This window comes from Nerophis ophidion, linkage group LG22, assembly GCF_033978795.1.
Source record: "Nerophis ophidion isolate RoL-2023_Sa linkage group LG22, RoL_Noph_v1.0, whole genome shotgun sequence".
In the NCBI taxonomy this organism is placed as follows: domain Eukaryota; kingdom Metazoa; phylum Chordata; class Actinopteri; order Syngnathiformes; family Syngnathidae; genus Nerophis; species Nerophis ophidion.
This window is the reverse complement of record NC_084632.1, coordinates 36002584-36021232: the sequence shown is the minus strand read 5'-3', so window position 1 is coordinate 36021232 and position 18649 is coordinate 36002584. Positions and strand designations below refer to the sequence as shown.

Genomic DNA, 18649 nt, shown 5'->3' with positions numbered 1-18649 from the left:
GTAGAAACATCTGGTTGGAAGTACAAATGTGGAAGGAAAGCCACATAGAGGGAAAACATTAAATGTGGCGATGAGCTGGTGATGCAATAAACTCCACTGTGACACACGGGGATTGTTTGGGGGAAAAAACACATTTATTGACTTCTGCAGGTGATGTGAGTCACCTCCCATTTGCACAGGAATATAAAGATCAGGGGTGTCCACATGTTTTTCAATGCAAGTTTACATTTTGTACAGTCAAGATGCCGAAGCAATATATGCTAAGCGAGCAGAGCAAAACCTCCATAGTAGCTTTGTGTTACAGGTGAAGGAAATGAGTGTTATCTAATAAAGAAATGGGTTAACTCATGAGATTATTCACAACAAATATTGCATTAATCATGCATATATGCAGATGAATTAATCTATTCCAACAATAAGATTGCATTTATGACCAAACATTAGGATCTTTTTTAAATTAAGTTAATTACAAAATTTGTGGGGCTTCACGGTGGCAGAGGGGTTAGTGCGTCTGCCTCACAATACGAAGGTCCTGCAGTCCTGGGTTCAAATCCAGGCTCGGGATCTTTCTGTGTGGAGTTTGCATGTTCTCCCCGTGAATGCGTGGGTTCCCTCCGGGTACTCCGGCTTCCTCCCACCTCCAAAGACATGCACATGGGGATAGGTTGATTGGCAACACTTAATTGGCCCTAGTGTGTGAATGTGAGTGTGAATGTTGTTTGTCTATCTGTGTTGGCCCTGCGATGAGGTGGCGACTTGTCCAGGGTGTACCCCGCCTTCCGCCCGATTGTAGCTGAGATAGGCGCCAGCGCCCCCCGCGACCCCGAAAGGGAATAAGCGGTAGAAAATGGATGGATGGAATGGACAAAATTTGTGATGGGTTGATGCAATACTGGTACTCCAAAGGTACCAATTTGCAATATTTGTGTGTGTGTTAATGTTTGATGATTTGATGAAGGACATGGACGCTGGAGAGCACGAATAAACGAGACAATCTGGCACAGAACAAAGGAAGGAGTGAGCTTATAAAACACATGAGAGTAATAGGGAACAGCTGGAAACAATCAGAGAACTGGGATGACGTCAGACCGATGACACAAAAGGAAGGGCAGGTGACCTGAAACGAGAGGAGAGTTACTTTTCAAATTAAAACATGCAAACCATAAGACAGAAAAACCCAAAACAAAACATCCCTCTAAGGCAAAATATCGAGATATATATCGTGTATGGTGACATGGCCTGAAAATATCGAGATAGTAATAAAAGGACATATCGCCCAGCCCTACTTAGAAGCATCGCACAAAGTGGTTTAACACATGAAAATAGAGTTGATCTCATTACTCAGATGTGTAATTTTGGCGAGAATAAAACATCACAACATGCAAGCCAAGCCTCCAGGACATTAAAACTAACACCTCTCTCTCTCAATGTGTCATCTGTATGTGGGAATGGAAATAATGCCATATCTGTGGGAATTAAGCCATGCGGAAAAAAAAGGATTACATTTTGTTCTACACATTATTTACTCACATTAAAATCCCTTTGCACGTTTGACATGTGACCTCGAAGCATTGACCATCAATAAACTCTTGTCTAGTATTTGCTACATGAGTTACCAGCACACACACTCTAGTGCTGTTTATCTACAAAACCCCAAACCAGTAAAGTTGGCATGTTGTGTAATACGTGAATTATAAACAAAATACAATGATTTGCAAATCCTTTTCAATTTATATTCAATTGAATGGACTGCAAAGACAAGATATTTAATGTTCTATCTGAGAAACCTTTTTTTTTTTTTTTGCAAATAACCATTAACTTAGAATTTAATGGCAGATATACATTGCAAAAAAGTTGGCGCATGGGCATTTTTACCGCTGTGTTACATGGCCTTTTATTTTAACAACACCCAGTAAACATTTGGGAACTGAGGAGACCAATTTTTGAGATTTTCAGGTGGAATTCTTTCCCATTCTTGTTTGATGTTCAACAATCTCAGTTGTGGTATTTAGTTTTTTTTCAATGGGAGACAGGTCTGGACTACAGGCAGGCCAGTCTAGTCCCCACACCCTTTGACTATTAAGCCACGCTGTTGTAACACGTGGTTAGGCATTGTCTTGCTGAAATAAGCAGGGGCGTCTACGATAACCTTGCTTGGAAGGCAACATATGTTGGTCCGAAACCTGTATGCACCTTTCAACATTAATGGTGCCTTCACAGATGTGTAAGTTACCCATACCGTGAGCACTAATACACCCCCTGGCTTTTGAAATTTGTGCCTGTCATAATCCAGATGGTTCCATTACTCTTTGTTCTGGAGGACACAATGTCCACAGTTTCCAAAAACATGTGAACTCTTCAGACCACAGAACCCTTTTCCACAGAGCATCAGTCCATCTTAGATGAAACCGGCGGTTTTTCTGGGTGTTGTTGATAAATGGCTTTGGCTTTGCATCGTAGAGTTTTAACTTGCACTTACAGATGTAGCGACAAACTGTAGTTACTGACAGTGGTTTTCTGGACTGTTCCTAAGCCCATATGGTGATATCCTTTACGAACTGATGTCGTGTTTTGATGCAGTACAGCCGTAAGGATCGAAGGTCCCTAATATCATTGCTTACGTGCTGTGATTTCTCCAGATTTTCTGAACATTTTGATGATTTTACGGACGATAGAGGGTGAAATCCCTAAATTCCTTGCAATAGCTCGTTGAGAAATGTTGTTCTTAAACTGTTGGACAATTTGCTCGCGCATTTGTTCACAATCCTTGTTTGACTAATCCTTGTGAATGACTAAGCATTTCATGGAAACTGCTTTTAAACACAATCATGGCACCCGCCCAATTAGCCTATTCCCTCGTGGGATGTTCCAAATAAGTGTTTGATGAGCATTCCTCAACTCTCTCAGTTTTCCAGTTTGAATGTTAAATATCTTGTATTTGCAGTCAATTCAATTGAATATAAGTTAAGAAGGATTTGCAAATCATTGTATTCTGTTTTTATTTACCATTTACACAGTCGGGTTTTGTACATTTTGGAGGTCGTGACAACTGGAAACAAATAGGTACTTTACAAAGTTGCATAGAAGTACATCACATGATTGCCAAATCCAATATGTTTAAAAATAAATAAGAAGAAACAGAGTTTTTTTAGTCATAGTGTATTTGTGCCTTAGCAATTACAGATAGTTCCGGAATTTAACATGTACCAGGATTACTATTTTTTTGTATTGAGACAGAAAAAAATAATTTGATTTATAGACAACCTACTTAATCATGATTATAATAAATAAAAAACAAAGGATTACACGTTGGCAGAAACAATTTGTGGTAATAAGTCGTTATACAGGACAAGATACATCCAGAATATGTTATGGATTAGATCATGGGTATCAAACTCTGGCCCGCCGTGTAATTTAAATTGGCCCTTGAGGCAATATCAACTTAGCATTAGAGCTGTAACACCGCATTCACCGCTAATACTCATACTTGCCAACCCTCCTAATTTTCCCGGTAGACTCCCGAAGTTCAGTGCCCCTCCCGAAAATCTCCCGGAGCAACCATTCACCCGAATTTCTACCGATTTCCACCTGCACAACTATATTGGGGTCGTGCATTTAAGGCACTGCCTTTAGCGTTCTCTACAACCTGTCGTCACGTCCGCTTTCCCTCCATACTAACAACGTGTCACATAATATTTGTGGCTTTTACACACACACACACACACACACGCAAGTGAATGCAAAGCGTACTTGGTCAACCGCCATACAGGTCACACTGAGGTTGGCCGTATAAACAACTTTAGCACTGTTACAAATATGCGCCACACTGTGAACCCACACCAAACAAGAATGACATATTTTGGGTGAACATCCGCACCGTAACACAACATAACAAATACCCAGAACCCCTTGCAGCGCTAAGTCTTCCGGGAGACTTCCAGAAAACTGACCTATAACCAACATTTTATTCATGCCTTTTCTCTTGCTACTTCAAGGCTTGAATGTTCGGTTCATTCATTATTGTTATTTTATTTTCAATTGTATTATTAGCCTGTGGAAAAAAAATGTATATTTACCTCAGAAGATTGCAAATAGAAAAAAAGGCATTACATTTTTATTTAAATTTTATTTGATATGCCATTGATATTTTTTTTTATTATTATTCTTATATTATTTGAAACTGCATTTTGAATGTCACTAAAGTTATATAAGCCTTGCTTGTTCAATATTTAATGCAAAACTTGTTTGGGTCCCTATCCATCCATCCATTTCTACCGCTTATTCCCTTTCGGGGTTGCGGGGGGCGCTGGCGCCTATCTCAGCTACAATCGGGCGGAAGGCGGGCTACACCCTGGACAAGTCGCCACCTCATCACAGGGCCAACACAGATAGACAGACAACATTCACACTCACATTCACACACTAGGGCCAATTTAGTGTTGCCAATTAACCTATCCCCAGGTGCATGTCTTTGGAAGTGGGAGGAAGCCGGAGTACCCGGAGGGAACCCACGCATTCACGGGGAGAACATGCAAACTCCACACAGAAAGATCCCGAGCCTGGATTTGAACCCAGGACTGCAAGACCTTCGTATTGTGAGGCAGACGCACTAACCCCTCTGCCACCGTGAAGCCTGTTTGGGTCCCTATTAAAAGGTTAACTTGTTCAACCTTGGCCCGCGGTTTTGTTCCGTTTAAAATTTTGGCCCACTCTGTATTTGAGTTTGACACCCCTGGATTAGATCGATATACATTGAAACTAACGTAAACATTGTGATAAATATGTAATTGGTAATTCATCATCATCGGCGGTCACTCGAAACGTATGCCGATCCTCCTGGTAGGTGGGGTATCCCTTTATGGATGCTTGTTCGCGACTTTGTTTAACGTGGGGAGACTGGTGCACAGACATGATCCTTGACAGGTCCGAGCATGGAGTCCAAGACCACTGGGGACCCCTTTTCTGCTGCAGCTTTCTTCTGCCATCCAGCTGTTGTGACGCTCGATAGGGTTCGCAATCATCCTCTGCCTGTTCCACCGTTGAGGTCTTTAGTTGTTCCATCCATCCATCCATCTTCTTCCGCTTATCCGAGGTCGGGTCGCGGGGGCAACAGCCTAAGCAGGGAAACCCAGACTTCCCTTTCCCCAGCCACTTCGTCTAACTCTTCCCGGGGGATCCCGAGGCATTCCCAGGCTAGCCGGGAGACAAAGTCTTCCCTGTGGCCTCTTACCGGTTGGACGTGCCCTAAACACCTCCCTAGGGAGGCGTTCGGGTGGCATCCTGACCAGATGCCCGAACCACCTCATCTGGCTCCTCTCGACGTGGAGGAGCAGCGGCTTTACTTTGAGTTCCTCCCGGATGACAGAGCTTCTCACCCTATCTCTTTAGTTGTTATTTCCCCATAACTGGGCCCACATGGATGTGGGGGGGCCTTCTTCCGCCATCGCAGCCGTTGTGATGGTTCTTACATCTACCGTCTTCCGGCGTTGAGGTCTTCACCGTATCCCTGGCTAGGGGGCAGTCAGGTACTAGGCCACCTGGGATAACAGTAGTAAAGGGGTTAACCTCCTAGTGCCCCAAGACCCCATAGAGGAGCCTCTACTTTAACGTCATCCCCAGGACACAATGACGCAATCGGTATTTAGTATCTCATTGAATAATACAATAACAAATGAGGAATGACAGTAAATGCATCACATTTGGGACGGCGTGGCGCAGTGGGAGAGTGGCCGTCCGCAACCCCAGGGTCCCTGGTTCAAATCCCAGCTAGTACCAACCTCGTCACGTCCGTTGTGTCCTGAGCAGGACACTTCACCCTTGCTCCTGATGGGTGCTGGTTAGCGCCTTGCATGGCAGCTCCCTCCATCAGTGTGTGAATGTGTGTGTGAATGGGTGAATGTGGAAGTAGTGTCAAAGCGCTTTGAGTACCTTGAAGGTAGAAAAGCGCTATACAAGTACAACCCATTTACCATTTATTTATCAATCCATCCATTTTCTACCGCTTATTCCCTTTCGGGGTCACAGGGGGCGCTGGCGCCTATCTCAGCTACAATCGGGCGAAAGGCAGGGTACACCCTATTTATTAAAGCAAATATTAGGTTCAATTTTAAAGCATTTATTGTGGGTCGTTGTATTTTTTTTTTGCTGCATGTGATTATGTATGTTGTTACTCCAATTTTAACAAAACACTTCCTACTATGCAAATAATACCGGACATTCTACAAAACCCTGTTTCCATATGAGTTGGGAAATTGTGTTAGATGTAAATATAAACGGAATACAATGATTTGAAAATCCTTTTCAACCCATATTCAGTCGAATGCACTACAAAGACAAGCTATTTTATGTTCAAACTCATAAACTTTATATTTTTTTGCAGATAATAATTAACTTAGAATTTCATGGCTGCAACACGTGCCAAAGTAGTTGGGAAAGGGCATGTTCACCACTGTGTTACATCACCTTTTCATTTAACAACACTCAATAAACGTTGTTGATAAATGGCTTTCACTTTGCATAGTAGAGCTCTGCCGTCCAAAGGCAAAACCCAGTAACTCAATTTTGGTCAAAACTGAGCTGATAATAATTTTGGAGTTCCTAGGTGATATGATTTACATTAGTGTATGCGATATTGTAATTTGTTCCGTAAGTAAGCTGTTACGCGCATGGCAGGACCTAGCAACTACCACATAACCGCGTAGATACAACAGAAAAACCTAGTATCTCAAGGGACCAATCGGAGCTTCTTTGTCAGTCGCCTTATTGTCTTTAATGAGACATTTGCACGAATGGGGGCCGACGGTCAACCTGATTATGTGATATTATGGCACGAGGGGATATTTGGAAGATTGGCCCAGGACGTTGAAAGCACCTTCATTAAATGTATTGGTCTTGATTCTTCCCCTTGCATACTCTTTTGGGCAGATAACTGTGGAGGTCAAAATAAAAACGGGACGCTATACACGGCTCTTGCCCAATGTGCAAACGCCCGAGATTGTGATAAAATATCTGGAGAAAGGGCACACGTTTATGAGAGCAGATTCAATCTATGGCTCAATCGGCAAGAAAATGAAAGCTCAAGAAAACATCTATACGTTTGATGACTTTGTAGGTCTTTGTAAGACAGCATCAAGAGAGATTGGTTTTCCTTTGTTTTCTCAAAATCAGCTAGATGCGAGTTACTAGGTTTTGCCTTTGGACGGGAGAGCTTTACCTTGCACTTACAGATGCAGCGACAAACTGTATTTAGTGACAGTGGTTTTCTGAAGTGGTCCTGAGCCCATGTGGTGATATCCTTTGGGGATTGATGTCGGTTTTTGGTACAGTGCCGTCAGAGGGATCGAAAGTCACGGTCATTCAATGTTGGTTTCCGGCCATGCCGCTTATGTGGAGTGATTTCTCCAGATTCTCTGAACCTTTTGATGATATTCTGGACCGTAGATGTTGAAATCCCTAAATTTCTTGCAATTGCACTTTGAGAAACGTTGTTCTTAAACTGTTTGAGTATTTTGCTCACGCAGTTGTGGACAAAGGGGTGTACCTCGCCCCATCCTTTCTTGTGAAAGACTGAGCATTTTTTTGGGAAGCTGTTTTTATACCCAATCATGGCACCCACCTGTTCCCAATTAGCCTGCACACCTGTGGGATGTTCCAAATAAGTGTTTGATGAGCATTCCTCAACTTTATCAGTATTTATTGCCACCTTTCCCAACTTCTTTGTCACGTGTTGCTGGCACCAAATTCTAAAGTTAATGATTATTTGCAACAACAACAAAAAGTTTAGCAATTTGAACATCCAATATGTTGTCTTTGTGGCATATTCGACTGAATATGGGTTGAAAATGATTTGCAAATCATTGTATTCCGTTTATATTTACATCTAACATAATTTCCCAACTCATATGCATTAATTGGACGTAACTAATTAAATGTTTTATATGTACTACAGTGCTATACTGCATGTATGCATTAAGTGCTTTACTTTTTTGTGATTGTGTTTATTATGTCCACCCATGTGTGCTTGTGTACATGCTCATACTGTACATACATTGTGTGCGTGTGTGTGTGTGTGTGTGTTCACCCAGCTGTTTGTATATGTACTTTAGTTGGCCCGGGTCGGGAACTACCGGATGTAGAGAAGACTACAACTGCTACAGAGGAGACCGACATTGATGCTGATGAGGCAAACCAAATACCAATCTCAGAGGAACTAAACATCAACAGAGGGGTCACCGACCTGGATGCCACACCCAAGACATCAGACCCCAACCACTCAGACAACAAGGTAACACAATGACTGGATATTTAAAAAATTTTTTTTTTACTTACAGGGTTATTTTAGAGCAGGGGTCTCAAACTCAATTTACCTGGGGGCCAGTGGATGCAGAAACTGGGTGAGGCTGGGCCGCGGGAAAAGATTTCTTAATTAGATCCAACATTTACTTTTTAATGGATTCACCTTCTTTGAGTGGCTTTCCCGCCCTAGCAACACACTTACCAACTTTCGCGATCTTTTCGGGTAACACCCAAATATCAGTGCCCCTCCCGACAATCTCCCGGGGCAATCATTCTCTCGGTTTTCGCCCAAACAACAATATTAAGGGCGTGCCTTGATAGCACTGCCTTTAGCATCCTCTACAACGTGCCGTCTCGTCCGTTTTTCCACCATACAAACAGTGTGCGAGCCGAGTCACGTACCGTATAAGGCTTCTGCAGCCCCACGGAAGAAGTGACTGCAAGACATACTTGATCAAAAGCCATACAGGTCACACTGAGGGTGGCCGTATAAACATCTTTAACACTGTTACAAATCTGCGCCACACTGTGAACTCACACCAAACAAGATTGACAAACACATTTTGGGAGAACATCCGCACTGTAACACAACAGAAAAAATACCCAGAATCCAATGCAGCCCTAATTCTTCCGGGCTACAATAGGGGGCAGGGTTGTGTTACTGGGAGGATGTCCTCTCGAAATGTGTTTGTCAATCTTGTTTGGTGTGTCTTCACAGCGTGGCGCATATTACTAAGAGTGTTAAAATTGTTTAGATCACAACCATTAGTGTACTCTGTGTCACCCAGTATGCCTTGCAGTCATGTGCGTGTTGCCGCGGAAGCCACACACAACATGTTGCTGGACTGACAAGCAGATGGTACATGTTGTAGAAGGCGACAAAGTCAAAGACTTCATAGTACACCCTAATACTTATTGACTGGGTGACTGCCGGCACTCATTCTAGAGAATATTAGCGTTTCCTGTTATCTTCTTCGCTTTGTGACACGGGTCTTAAATGGCTCTTTGAATGGCAAAGGATACCGATCCTAGAACCATGTATATTAAATATTTCCGGATGGTTCAACCGCCACCCGCCCAAATCTAATTAAAATAAAATTTTTTCGTCATGTCACCCGCCCGACCCGCGATTTATCCGCGGACTCTGCGGATGAGACCGCAAACTGCGCATCCCTAGTTACTAGTGTTTTAGTGAGATTATATGGTCGTACCTGTACAACCTTGAGGTCGGCCCCGCACCTTTCTTCAGCACCAGTCGACGGGTGGTGGCGATGCCCATCTCTGCCCTTCGCAAGGGACCCTCTTCGAAACACGATCTTTCGAAATGATCGCTGCATAATACGTCGTACTTTGTGCGTGTGGTCCAATCCAACCGTGTTCGCTTGACCGCTCTGTTCCATAGTAAAGCTTCAACCGTCGTCTTTCGGGAATGTAAACAATGAAACGACGGCTGTGTTTGTGTTGCTAAAGGCGGCCACAATACGCCGCTTCCCACCTGCAGCGTTCTTCTTTGACGTCTCCGTTATTCATTGAACAAATTGCAAAAGATTGAGGAACACAGATGTGCATGATACTGTGGAGTTATGCGATTTATAGCTGTGAACGGTGCCGGAACAAAATATCCTCTACAATGCGTGACGTTTTAGCATGACACGTCCGCGCAAGATTTAAAATCGCAATTTAGTAAACTAAAAAGGCCGTATTGGCATGTGTTGCAATGTTAATATTTCATCATTGATATATAAACTATCAGACTGCGTGGTCGGTAGTAGTGGGTTTCAGTAGGCCTTTAGTCAAATGCATTAATACAAATTAAATAATAATGTTTTCATTTTGCTTTCTGACGCTCTTTGTTAGATTAAACCCTCCATTGATATATGATTGTTTATTTTGTTTCATCTGGGTAAAGCATCCATCCATCCATCCATCTTCTTCCGCTTATCCGAGGTCGGGTCGCGGGGGCAGCAGCCTAAGCAGGGAAGCCCAGACTTCCCTCTCCCCAGCCACTTCGTCTAGCTCTTCCCGGGGGATCCCGAGGCGTTCCCAGGCCAGCCGGGAGACATAGTCTTCCCAACGTGTCCTGGGTCTTCCCCGTGGCCTCCTACCGGTTGGACGTGCCCTAAACACCTCCCTCGGGAGGCGTTCGGGTGGCATCCTGACCAGATGCCCGAACCACCTCATCTAGCTCCTCTCGATGTGAAGGAGCAGAGGCTTTACGTTGAGTTCCTCCCGGATGACAGAGCTTCTCACCCTATCTCTAAGGGAGAGCCCCGCCACACGGCGGAGGAAACTCATTTCGGCCGCTTGTACCCGTGATCTTATCCTTTCGGTCATGACCCAAAGCTCATGACCATAGGTGAGGATGGGAACGTAGATCGACCGGTAAATTGAGAGCTTTGCCTTCCGGCTCAGCTCCTTCTTCACCACAACGGATCGGTACAACGTCCGCATTACTGAAGACGCCGCACCGATCCGCCTGTCGATCTCACGATCCACTCTTCCCCCACTCGTGAACAAGACTCCTAGGTACTTGAACTCCTCCACTTGGGGCAGGGTCTCCTCCCCAACCCGGAGATGGCACTCCACCCTTTTCCAGGGAGAGAACCATGGACTCGGATTTGGAGGTGCTGATTCTCATTCCGGACGCTTCACACTTGGCTGCGAACCGATCCAGTGAGAGCTGAAGATCCCGGCCAGATGAAGCCAACAGGATAAAGCATATCCTAATAATAAGTCATATGACTGAAATGTTGTGGAATCTTCTGTAAGAGGCTTTGGATTTGATTCAGTTGACAACTTCCATTTGAAGTGGCCCCCTCCATGGCTGTAGGCACCCCACTATCAGCATTGTGTCTTTACCAGCCAAATACTCTCTGGTCCGCCTGGCCTGAGGTATGTGAACAACAACGATTACTTGCTCAGCTGGAATCCAGCAAAACGGCTGCGGTTTACTGGGATTTACAGCTCCCCTCCACTGAAGATAATTTTGTTTTTGATTGAAATGACAGGTCAGAACATGATTAAAGTAAAAAGACAGCTTTCTTTGCGATGGCACAGAGACCTTCTAGGGCAGGGGTGTCAAACTCAAATACAGAGTGGGCCAAAATTTAAAACCGAACAAAGCCGCGGGCCGAGGTTGAACAAATTAACCTTTTAATAGAGACCCAAACAAGTTTTGCATTGAATATTGACCAAGCAAGGCTTATATAACTTTATAGTGACATGCAAAATTGAGTTTCAAATAATATTAATCATTAAAATATATCAATGGCATATCAAATAAAATTTAAATAAAAATTGAATGCCTCTTTTCGGCGGTGGGGTTGAGGTGGACGGGGTTTGGTGATAGCGGGGGGTGCATATTGTAGCGTCCCGGAAGAGTTAGTGCTGCAAGGCGTTCTGGGTATTGGTTCTGTTGTGTTTATGTTGTTTTACGGTGCGGATGTTCTCCCGAAATGTGTCATTCTTGTTTGGTGTGGGGTCACAGTGTGGCGTGTATTTGTAACAGTGTTAAAGTTGTTTATACGGCCACCCTCAGTGTGACCTGTAAGGCTGTTGACCAAGTATGTCTTGCATTCACTTGTGTGTGTGTATAAGCCGCATATATTATGTGACTGTTTGTATAGAGCAGGGGCGCTCACACTTTTTCTGCAGGCGAGCTACTTTTCAATTGACCAAGTCGAGGAGATCTACCTCATTCCTATTTATAATTTATATTTATTTATTTATGAAAGAGACATTTTTGTTAACAAGTTAATGGTGTTTAATGATAATACAAGCATGTTTAACACACATAGATTCCTTTCTTTCATGAAGACAAGAATATAAGTCGGTGTATTTGATTCTGATGACTTGCATTGATTGGAATTAGACAGTGGTGCTGATAACGTCCGCATTTTCAAATGGAGGAAAAAAAGAGTCCTCCTTTCTGTCCAATACCACATGAAAGTGGTTGGATTTGGCATCTCATTTCTCCAACTTGCATACTCGTTTTTAAACACTTTGTTATGAGAGGAGCATATGTGTGTGGCCCTTTAATGTCTGGCAGCAGGTGAGTGACGTCAGTGACTGTGCGGGTGGGCAAGCAAGTGAGAAAGCGGTCGCTGAGGGCGGGGGAGAAATACATTGGCATCAAACTCCGTAGCTCGCTAGCTTGTGCACGCTAGCTTTCTGAGACTCTTATTTTGTTAGCACAGGCAGGATGAAACAGGTCTTTTATGGTGAAGACAGGAACTGTGCAGTCGGTCTTTAGAGTTTTGACAGTAGGTACGGAGTCTCTAGAAATAAAATGTGTTTCTCTGCGTCCGCCCTGTTAGTGATTTTTTTTCTTAAATATGAGCTCGCAGCAGCCAGCGTCATCTCACAAGATCCTCGGGTGCCGAGAATGTCAAACAACTGACGAAAGTGAAGTCTTGGTATGATTGATGATCGCCCATTTTTATGTATATTTTTTAATGCCTGGCTTGAGATCGACTGACACACCCTCCGAGATCGATCAGTCGATCGCGATCGACGTAATGGGCCCCCCTGGTATAGAGGAAAAGCGGACGTGGAGACAGGTTGTAGAGAACACCAAAGGCAGTGCCTTTAAAGACCACCCCAAATATTGTTGTCCGGGATGAAATTCGGGAGGGGCACTGAACTTCGGGAGTCTCCCGGGAAAATCGAGAGGGTTGGCAAGTAAAAGTGTTAAATAAATAAATGGGTTGTACTTGTATAGCGCTTTTCTACCTTCAAGGTACTCAAAGCGCTTTGACACTACTTCCACATTTACCCATTCACACACACATTCACACACTGATGGAAGGAGCTGCCATCCAAGGCGACAACCAGCACCCATCAGGAGCAAGGGTGAAGTGTCTTGCTCAGGACACAACGGACGTGACGAGGATGGTACTAGGTGGGATTTGAACCCTGGACCCTCGGGTTGCACACGGCCACTCTCCCACTGTGCCACGCCGTGTGTTACAGCGGCGGGCCAGCTCTAATGTTAATTTGATATTGCCTCAAGGGCCAAGTGAAATTACACGGCGGGCCAAATATGGCCCGCGGGCCAGAGTTTGACACCCATGTTCTAGGGGGTTCTCAAAACTGTTCCCACAATATTTTATTTTGTCTATTTGTATGGCTTACCAATTCCAAAAAAACAAGGTGATTGGGTTAGTAAACACATCTTCAAGATTACAACTTGATCATTTGTTAGCTTAATACCGAATAATGTTGGGAAATGTGAAGAAAAAGGTAAACCACGTTCCTCTATTAATCGCTATTTGACAGCTTTACTTTAGAGGCCTACAGAAACCCACTACTACCGACCACGCAGTCTGATAGTTTATATATCAATGATGAAATATTAACATTGCAACACATGCCAATACGGCCTTTTTAGTTTACTAAATTGCAATTTTAAATTTCCCGCGAGTTTCTTGTTGAAAACGTCGCGGAATGACGACGCGTACGCGTGACGTCACGGACTGTAAGGGAATATTAGCGCTGCATCAAACACGGCTAAAAGTCGTCTCTGTTCAATTAATCAATCAATCAATGTTTATTTATATAGCCCTAAATCACAAATGTCTCAAAGGACTGTACAAATCATTACGACTACGACATCCTCGGAAGAACCCACAAAAGGGCAAGGAAAACTTGACAATGCTGACTATGAGAAACCTTGGAGAGGACCTCAGATGTGGGCAACCCCCCCCAGGGGACCGAAAGCAATGGATGTCGAGCGGGTCCAACATAATACTGTGAAAGTTCAATCCATAGTGGCTCCAACACAGCCTCGAGAGTTCAGTTCAAAGTGGATCCAAGACAGCAGCGAGAGTCCCGTCCACAGGAAACCATCCCAAGCGGAGTCGGATCAGCATCGTAGAGATGCCCCCAACCGATACACAGGCGAGCGGTCCATCCTGGGTCCCGAGGAGCGGTCCATCATGGGTCTCGACTCTGGACAGCCAGTACTTCATCCATGGTCATCGGACCGGACCCCCTCCACAAGGGAGGGGGGGACATAGGATATAAAAGAAAAGAAGCGGCAGATCAACTGGTCTAAAAAGGAGGTCTATTTAAAGGCTAGAGTATACAGATGAGTTTTAAGGTGAGACTTAAATGCTTCTACTGAGGTAGCATCTCGAACTGTTACCGGGAGGGCATTCCAGAGTACTGGAGGCCGAAATGAAAAAGCTCTATAGCCCGCAGACTTTTTTTGGGCTCTAGGAATCACTAATAAGCCGGAGTCTTTTGAAGGCAGATTTCTTGCCGGGACATATGGTACAATACAATCGGCAAGATAGGATGGAGCTAGACCGTGTAGTATTTTATACGTAAGTAGTAAAACCTTAAAGTCACATCTTAAGTGCACAGGAAGCCAGTGCAGGTGAGCCAGTACAGGCGTAATGTGATCAAACTTTCTTGTTCTTGTCAAAATTTTAGCAACATTTTGTAATTACACAGTAATTTAGACATCTGTGTTGCTGAATCTTTTGCAATTCGTTCATTTAATAATGGAGACTATAAATAAGAATGCTGTTGGTGGAAAGCGGTGTCATGCAGCTGCCTTTAGCACCGAGACACAGCCGGTGTTTCTTTGTTTGTTGTGAAGCTTTAACACAGAGCGGTCAAGCGAACATGTTTTCTGTACGTCAACCAGCATGTTTTTGAACGGGGAATTTGTGATATACAGTATATCTTACCGGAGACATCAATGGATTATTCGTCATCCTGCAGTAGCTGTCAGGTCAAAAAATGCAGCTTGGAGCTTGGCTCCTCGTGTTCACCGCAGCCATCCGACCTTGAGGTATGCCTTTACAATCTTTAAAATCTCACTAAAACACTATTAAAACAATAAGCAGATAAAGGATCTTCCAGAATTATCCTAGTAAATGTGTCTAAAAACATCTGAATCGCTCACAATGCAATCGCCTTTTTTTTTTTAACTTTATTTATTTATTTTTTTTTTCTAGTCCTTTTGCTATCAATTTCCTTAGCCACAAATATTTCATCCTCCCTCAAATTAATGGGAAAATTGTCGTTTTCTCGGTTCGAATAGCTCTTTTTGTTTGAGGCTCCCATTATAAACAATGTGAGGATGTGAGGAGCCCTCATACAAGTTACGTCATCGTCTGCTACTTCCGGTACAGGCAAGGCTTTTTTATTAGCGACCAAAAGTTGCGAACTTTATCGTCGATGTTCTCTACTAAATCCTTTCAGCAAAAATATGGCAATATCTCGAAATGATCAAGTATGACACATAGAATGGACCTGCTATCCCCGTTTAAATGAGAAAATCTCATTTCAGTAGGCCTTTAGTTATGTTGTACAATACCCAAAACCAGTGAAGTTGGCACGTTGTGTAAATCGTAAATAAAAACAGAATACAATGATATGCACATCATTTTCATCTTTTGTTATTTTTTTGCAAATATTAGCTCATTTGGAATTTGATGCCTGCAACATGTGTTTTAAAAAAAAGCTGGCACATGTGGCAAAAAAGACTGAGAAAGTTGAAGAATGCTAATCAAACACTTATTTGGAACATCCCACAGGTGAACAGGCTAATTGGGAACAGGTGGGTGCCATGATTGGGTGTAAAAGCAACTTCCGTGAAATGTTTAGTCATTCATTCACAAACAAGGATGGGGCGAGGGTCACCACTTTGTGAACAAATGCGTGAGAAAAGTGTCAAACAGTTTTAAGAACCACATTTTTCAACGAGCTATTGCAAAAAATTTAGGGATGTCACATATGGGAAACCCTGTTTCCATATGTGTTGGGAAATTGTGTTAGATGTAAATATAAACGGAATACAATGATTTGCAAATCATTTTCAACCCATATTCAGTTGAATATGCTGCAAAGACAACATATTTGATGTTCAAACTGATGAACTTTTTTTTTTTGCAAATAATCATTAACTTTAGCAACACGTGACAAAGAAGTTGGGAAAGGTGGCAATAAATACTGATTAAGTTGAGGAATGGTCATCAAACACTTATTTGGAACATCCCACAGGTGTGCAGGCTAATTGGGAACAGTTGGGTGCCATGATTGGGTATAAAAACAACTTCCCAAAAAATGCTTAGTCTTTCACAAGAAAGGATGGGGGAAGGTACACCCCTTTGTCCACGACTGTGCGAGCACTGTATCAAAAACCGACATCAATCTCTCAAGGATATCACCACATGGGCTCAGGAACACTTCCGAAAACCACTGTCACTAAATACAGTTTGTCGCCACATCTGTAAGTGCGAGTTAAAGCTTCACAATGCAAAGTGAAATCCATTTATCAACAACATCCAGAAATGCCACCGGCTTCTCTGGGCCCGAGATCATCTAAGATGGACTGATGCAAAGTGGAAAAGTGTTCTGTGGTCTGACGAATCCGAAATTCAAATTATTTAAAAAAAATATTCGACATCGTGTCATCCGGACCAAAGGGGAAGCGAACCATCCAGACTGTTATCGACGCGAAGTTGAAAAGCCAGCATCTGTGATGGTATGGGGGTGCATTAGTGCCTAAGGCATGGGTAACTTACACATCTGTGAAGGTACCATTAGGTACATACAGGTTTTGGAAAAACATAAGCTGCAACATATCAGTTCCCAAACGTTTATTGAGTGTTGTTAAAAGAAATGGTGATGTAAAACATCAAAGGGCATGGTGAACATGCCCTTTCCCAACTACTTTGGCACGTGTTGCAGCCACGAAATTCCAAGTTAATTATTATTTGCAAAAAAAAAAATAAAGTTTATGAGTTTGAACATCAAAAATCTTGTCTTTGTAGTGCATTTAATTGAATATGGGTTGAAAAGGATTTGCAAATCATTGTATTCCATTTATATTTACATCTAACACAATTTATATTAAGGAAAGTGGCCGTTATGTTTTGGAATAGTCTTTGTAATGAACTTTATTCTCAGGTTATTGGAACAAACGTTTGACTTTCTAATCTTAATATGTAGTATTGAATTGTTTATGTCTTCTTGCTCTGTCTTTATGTTCTTTGTTCAAACATACAAGATGTGGGTTTGTCCCTGAAGAGGTGCAAGTGTGGATTCACTTTAAAATGCATCTTTACACACATTAAAAGGAAAGCAGTTTGGATGTGTCAAATTTCATTCTCTTCTTGTCAGCTCCATTAAAACTGACAAGTGCCTCGGTCTACTATGATCAAATGATCCCGCAGGAGTCTGACAATACTCATCCATCATTGTTTGGGCGTCCTATCTGTGTGTCAGCTCAGGATGTTTGCACTTGGCTAAGAACCAAAATAGAATCACAGCCATATTTTTAAAAAACTCTCCCCGTTTCACACTTACTAAGCTTCTGTATCTTGTTTTGTGGTTTTAAAAGTCGCCAGAATACTGTGACGATGAAACAGGATGAAGAACAAAAACAAAAGATATAAGATATGTAAGTCTTTTTGCCTCAATCGGTGATCATTGCGCTCTCTCTTTGAATGTACTATACTAGAGTATGAGGTTAGGTCTATTCAGGTGTACTGGAGAGGAGGCTAAACCGGATAGTCGAACCTCGGATTCAGGAGGAACAGTGTGGTTTTCGTCCTGGTCGTGGAACTGTGAACCAGCTCTATAGTCTCGGCAGGGTTCATGAGAGTTTGCCCAACCAGTCTACATGTGCTTTGTGGACTTGGAGAAGGCATTCGACCGTGTCCCTCGGGAAGTCTTGTTGGGAGTGCTCAGAGAGTATGGGGTATCGGACTGTCTGATTGTGGCGATCAGTGCCAGAGCTTGGTCCACATTGCCGGCAGTAAATCGAACACATTTCCAGTGAGGGTTGGACTTCGCCAATGCTGTCCTTTGTCACCGATTCCGTTCATAACTTGTACGGACAGAATTTCTAGGCGCAGTCAAGGCGTTGAGGGGATCTGGTTTGGTGGCTGCAGGATTAGGTCTCTGCTTTTTGCAGATGATGTGGTCCTGATGGCTTCATCTGGCCAGGATCTTCAGCTCTCACTGGATCGGTTGCGCTCTCTCTTTGAATGTACTATACTAGAGTATGAGGTTAGGTCTATTCAGGTGTACTGGAGAGGAGGCTACGCTGGATAGTCGAACCTCGGATTCAGGAGGAACAGTGTGGTTTTCGTCCTGGTCGTGGAACTGTGGACCAGCTCTATACTCTCGGCAGGGTTCTTGAGGGTGCATGGGAGTTTGCCCAACCAGTCTACATGTGCTTTGTGGACTTGGAGAAGGCATTCGACCGTGTCCCTCGGGAAGTCCTGTGGGGAGTGCTCAGAGAGTATGGGGTATCGGACTGTCTGATTGTGGCGATCAGTGCCAGAGCTTGGTCCACATTGCCGGCAGTAAATCGAACACATTTCCAGTGAGGGTT

The 18649-nt window shown here is 43.3% G+C and overlaps 1 protein-coding gene across 2 annotated transcripts in view; it reads left to right on the top strand.

The window, feature by feature from the left end:
• The window catches only part of LOC133540826 (carboxyl-terminal PDZ ligand of neuronal nitric oxide synthase protein-like), a 218023-nt gene that overhangs the window by 181843 nt on the left and 17531 nt on the right, over positions 1–18649 (top strand). The window contains exon 7 of one of the 2 annotated variants that reach the window (XM_061883781.1): positions 8106–8284. In XM_061883781.1, the coding sequence (XP_061739765.1) occupies positions 8106–8284 (179 nt within the window). Of the gene's footprint in view, positions 1–8084; positions 8285–18649 lie in introns of both variants that reach the window. The other variant, XM_061883780.1, reaches the window with a different exon arrangement.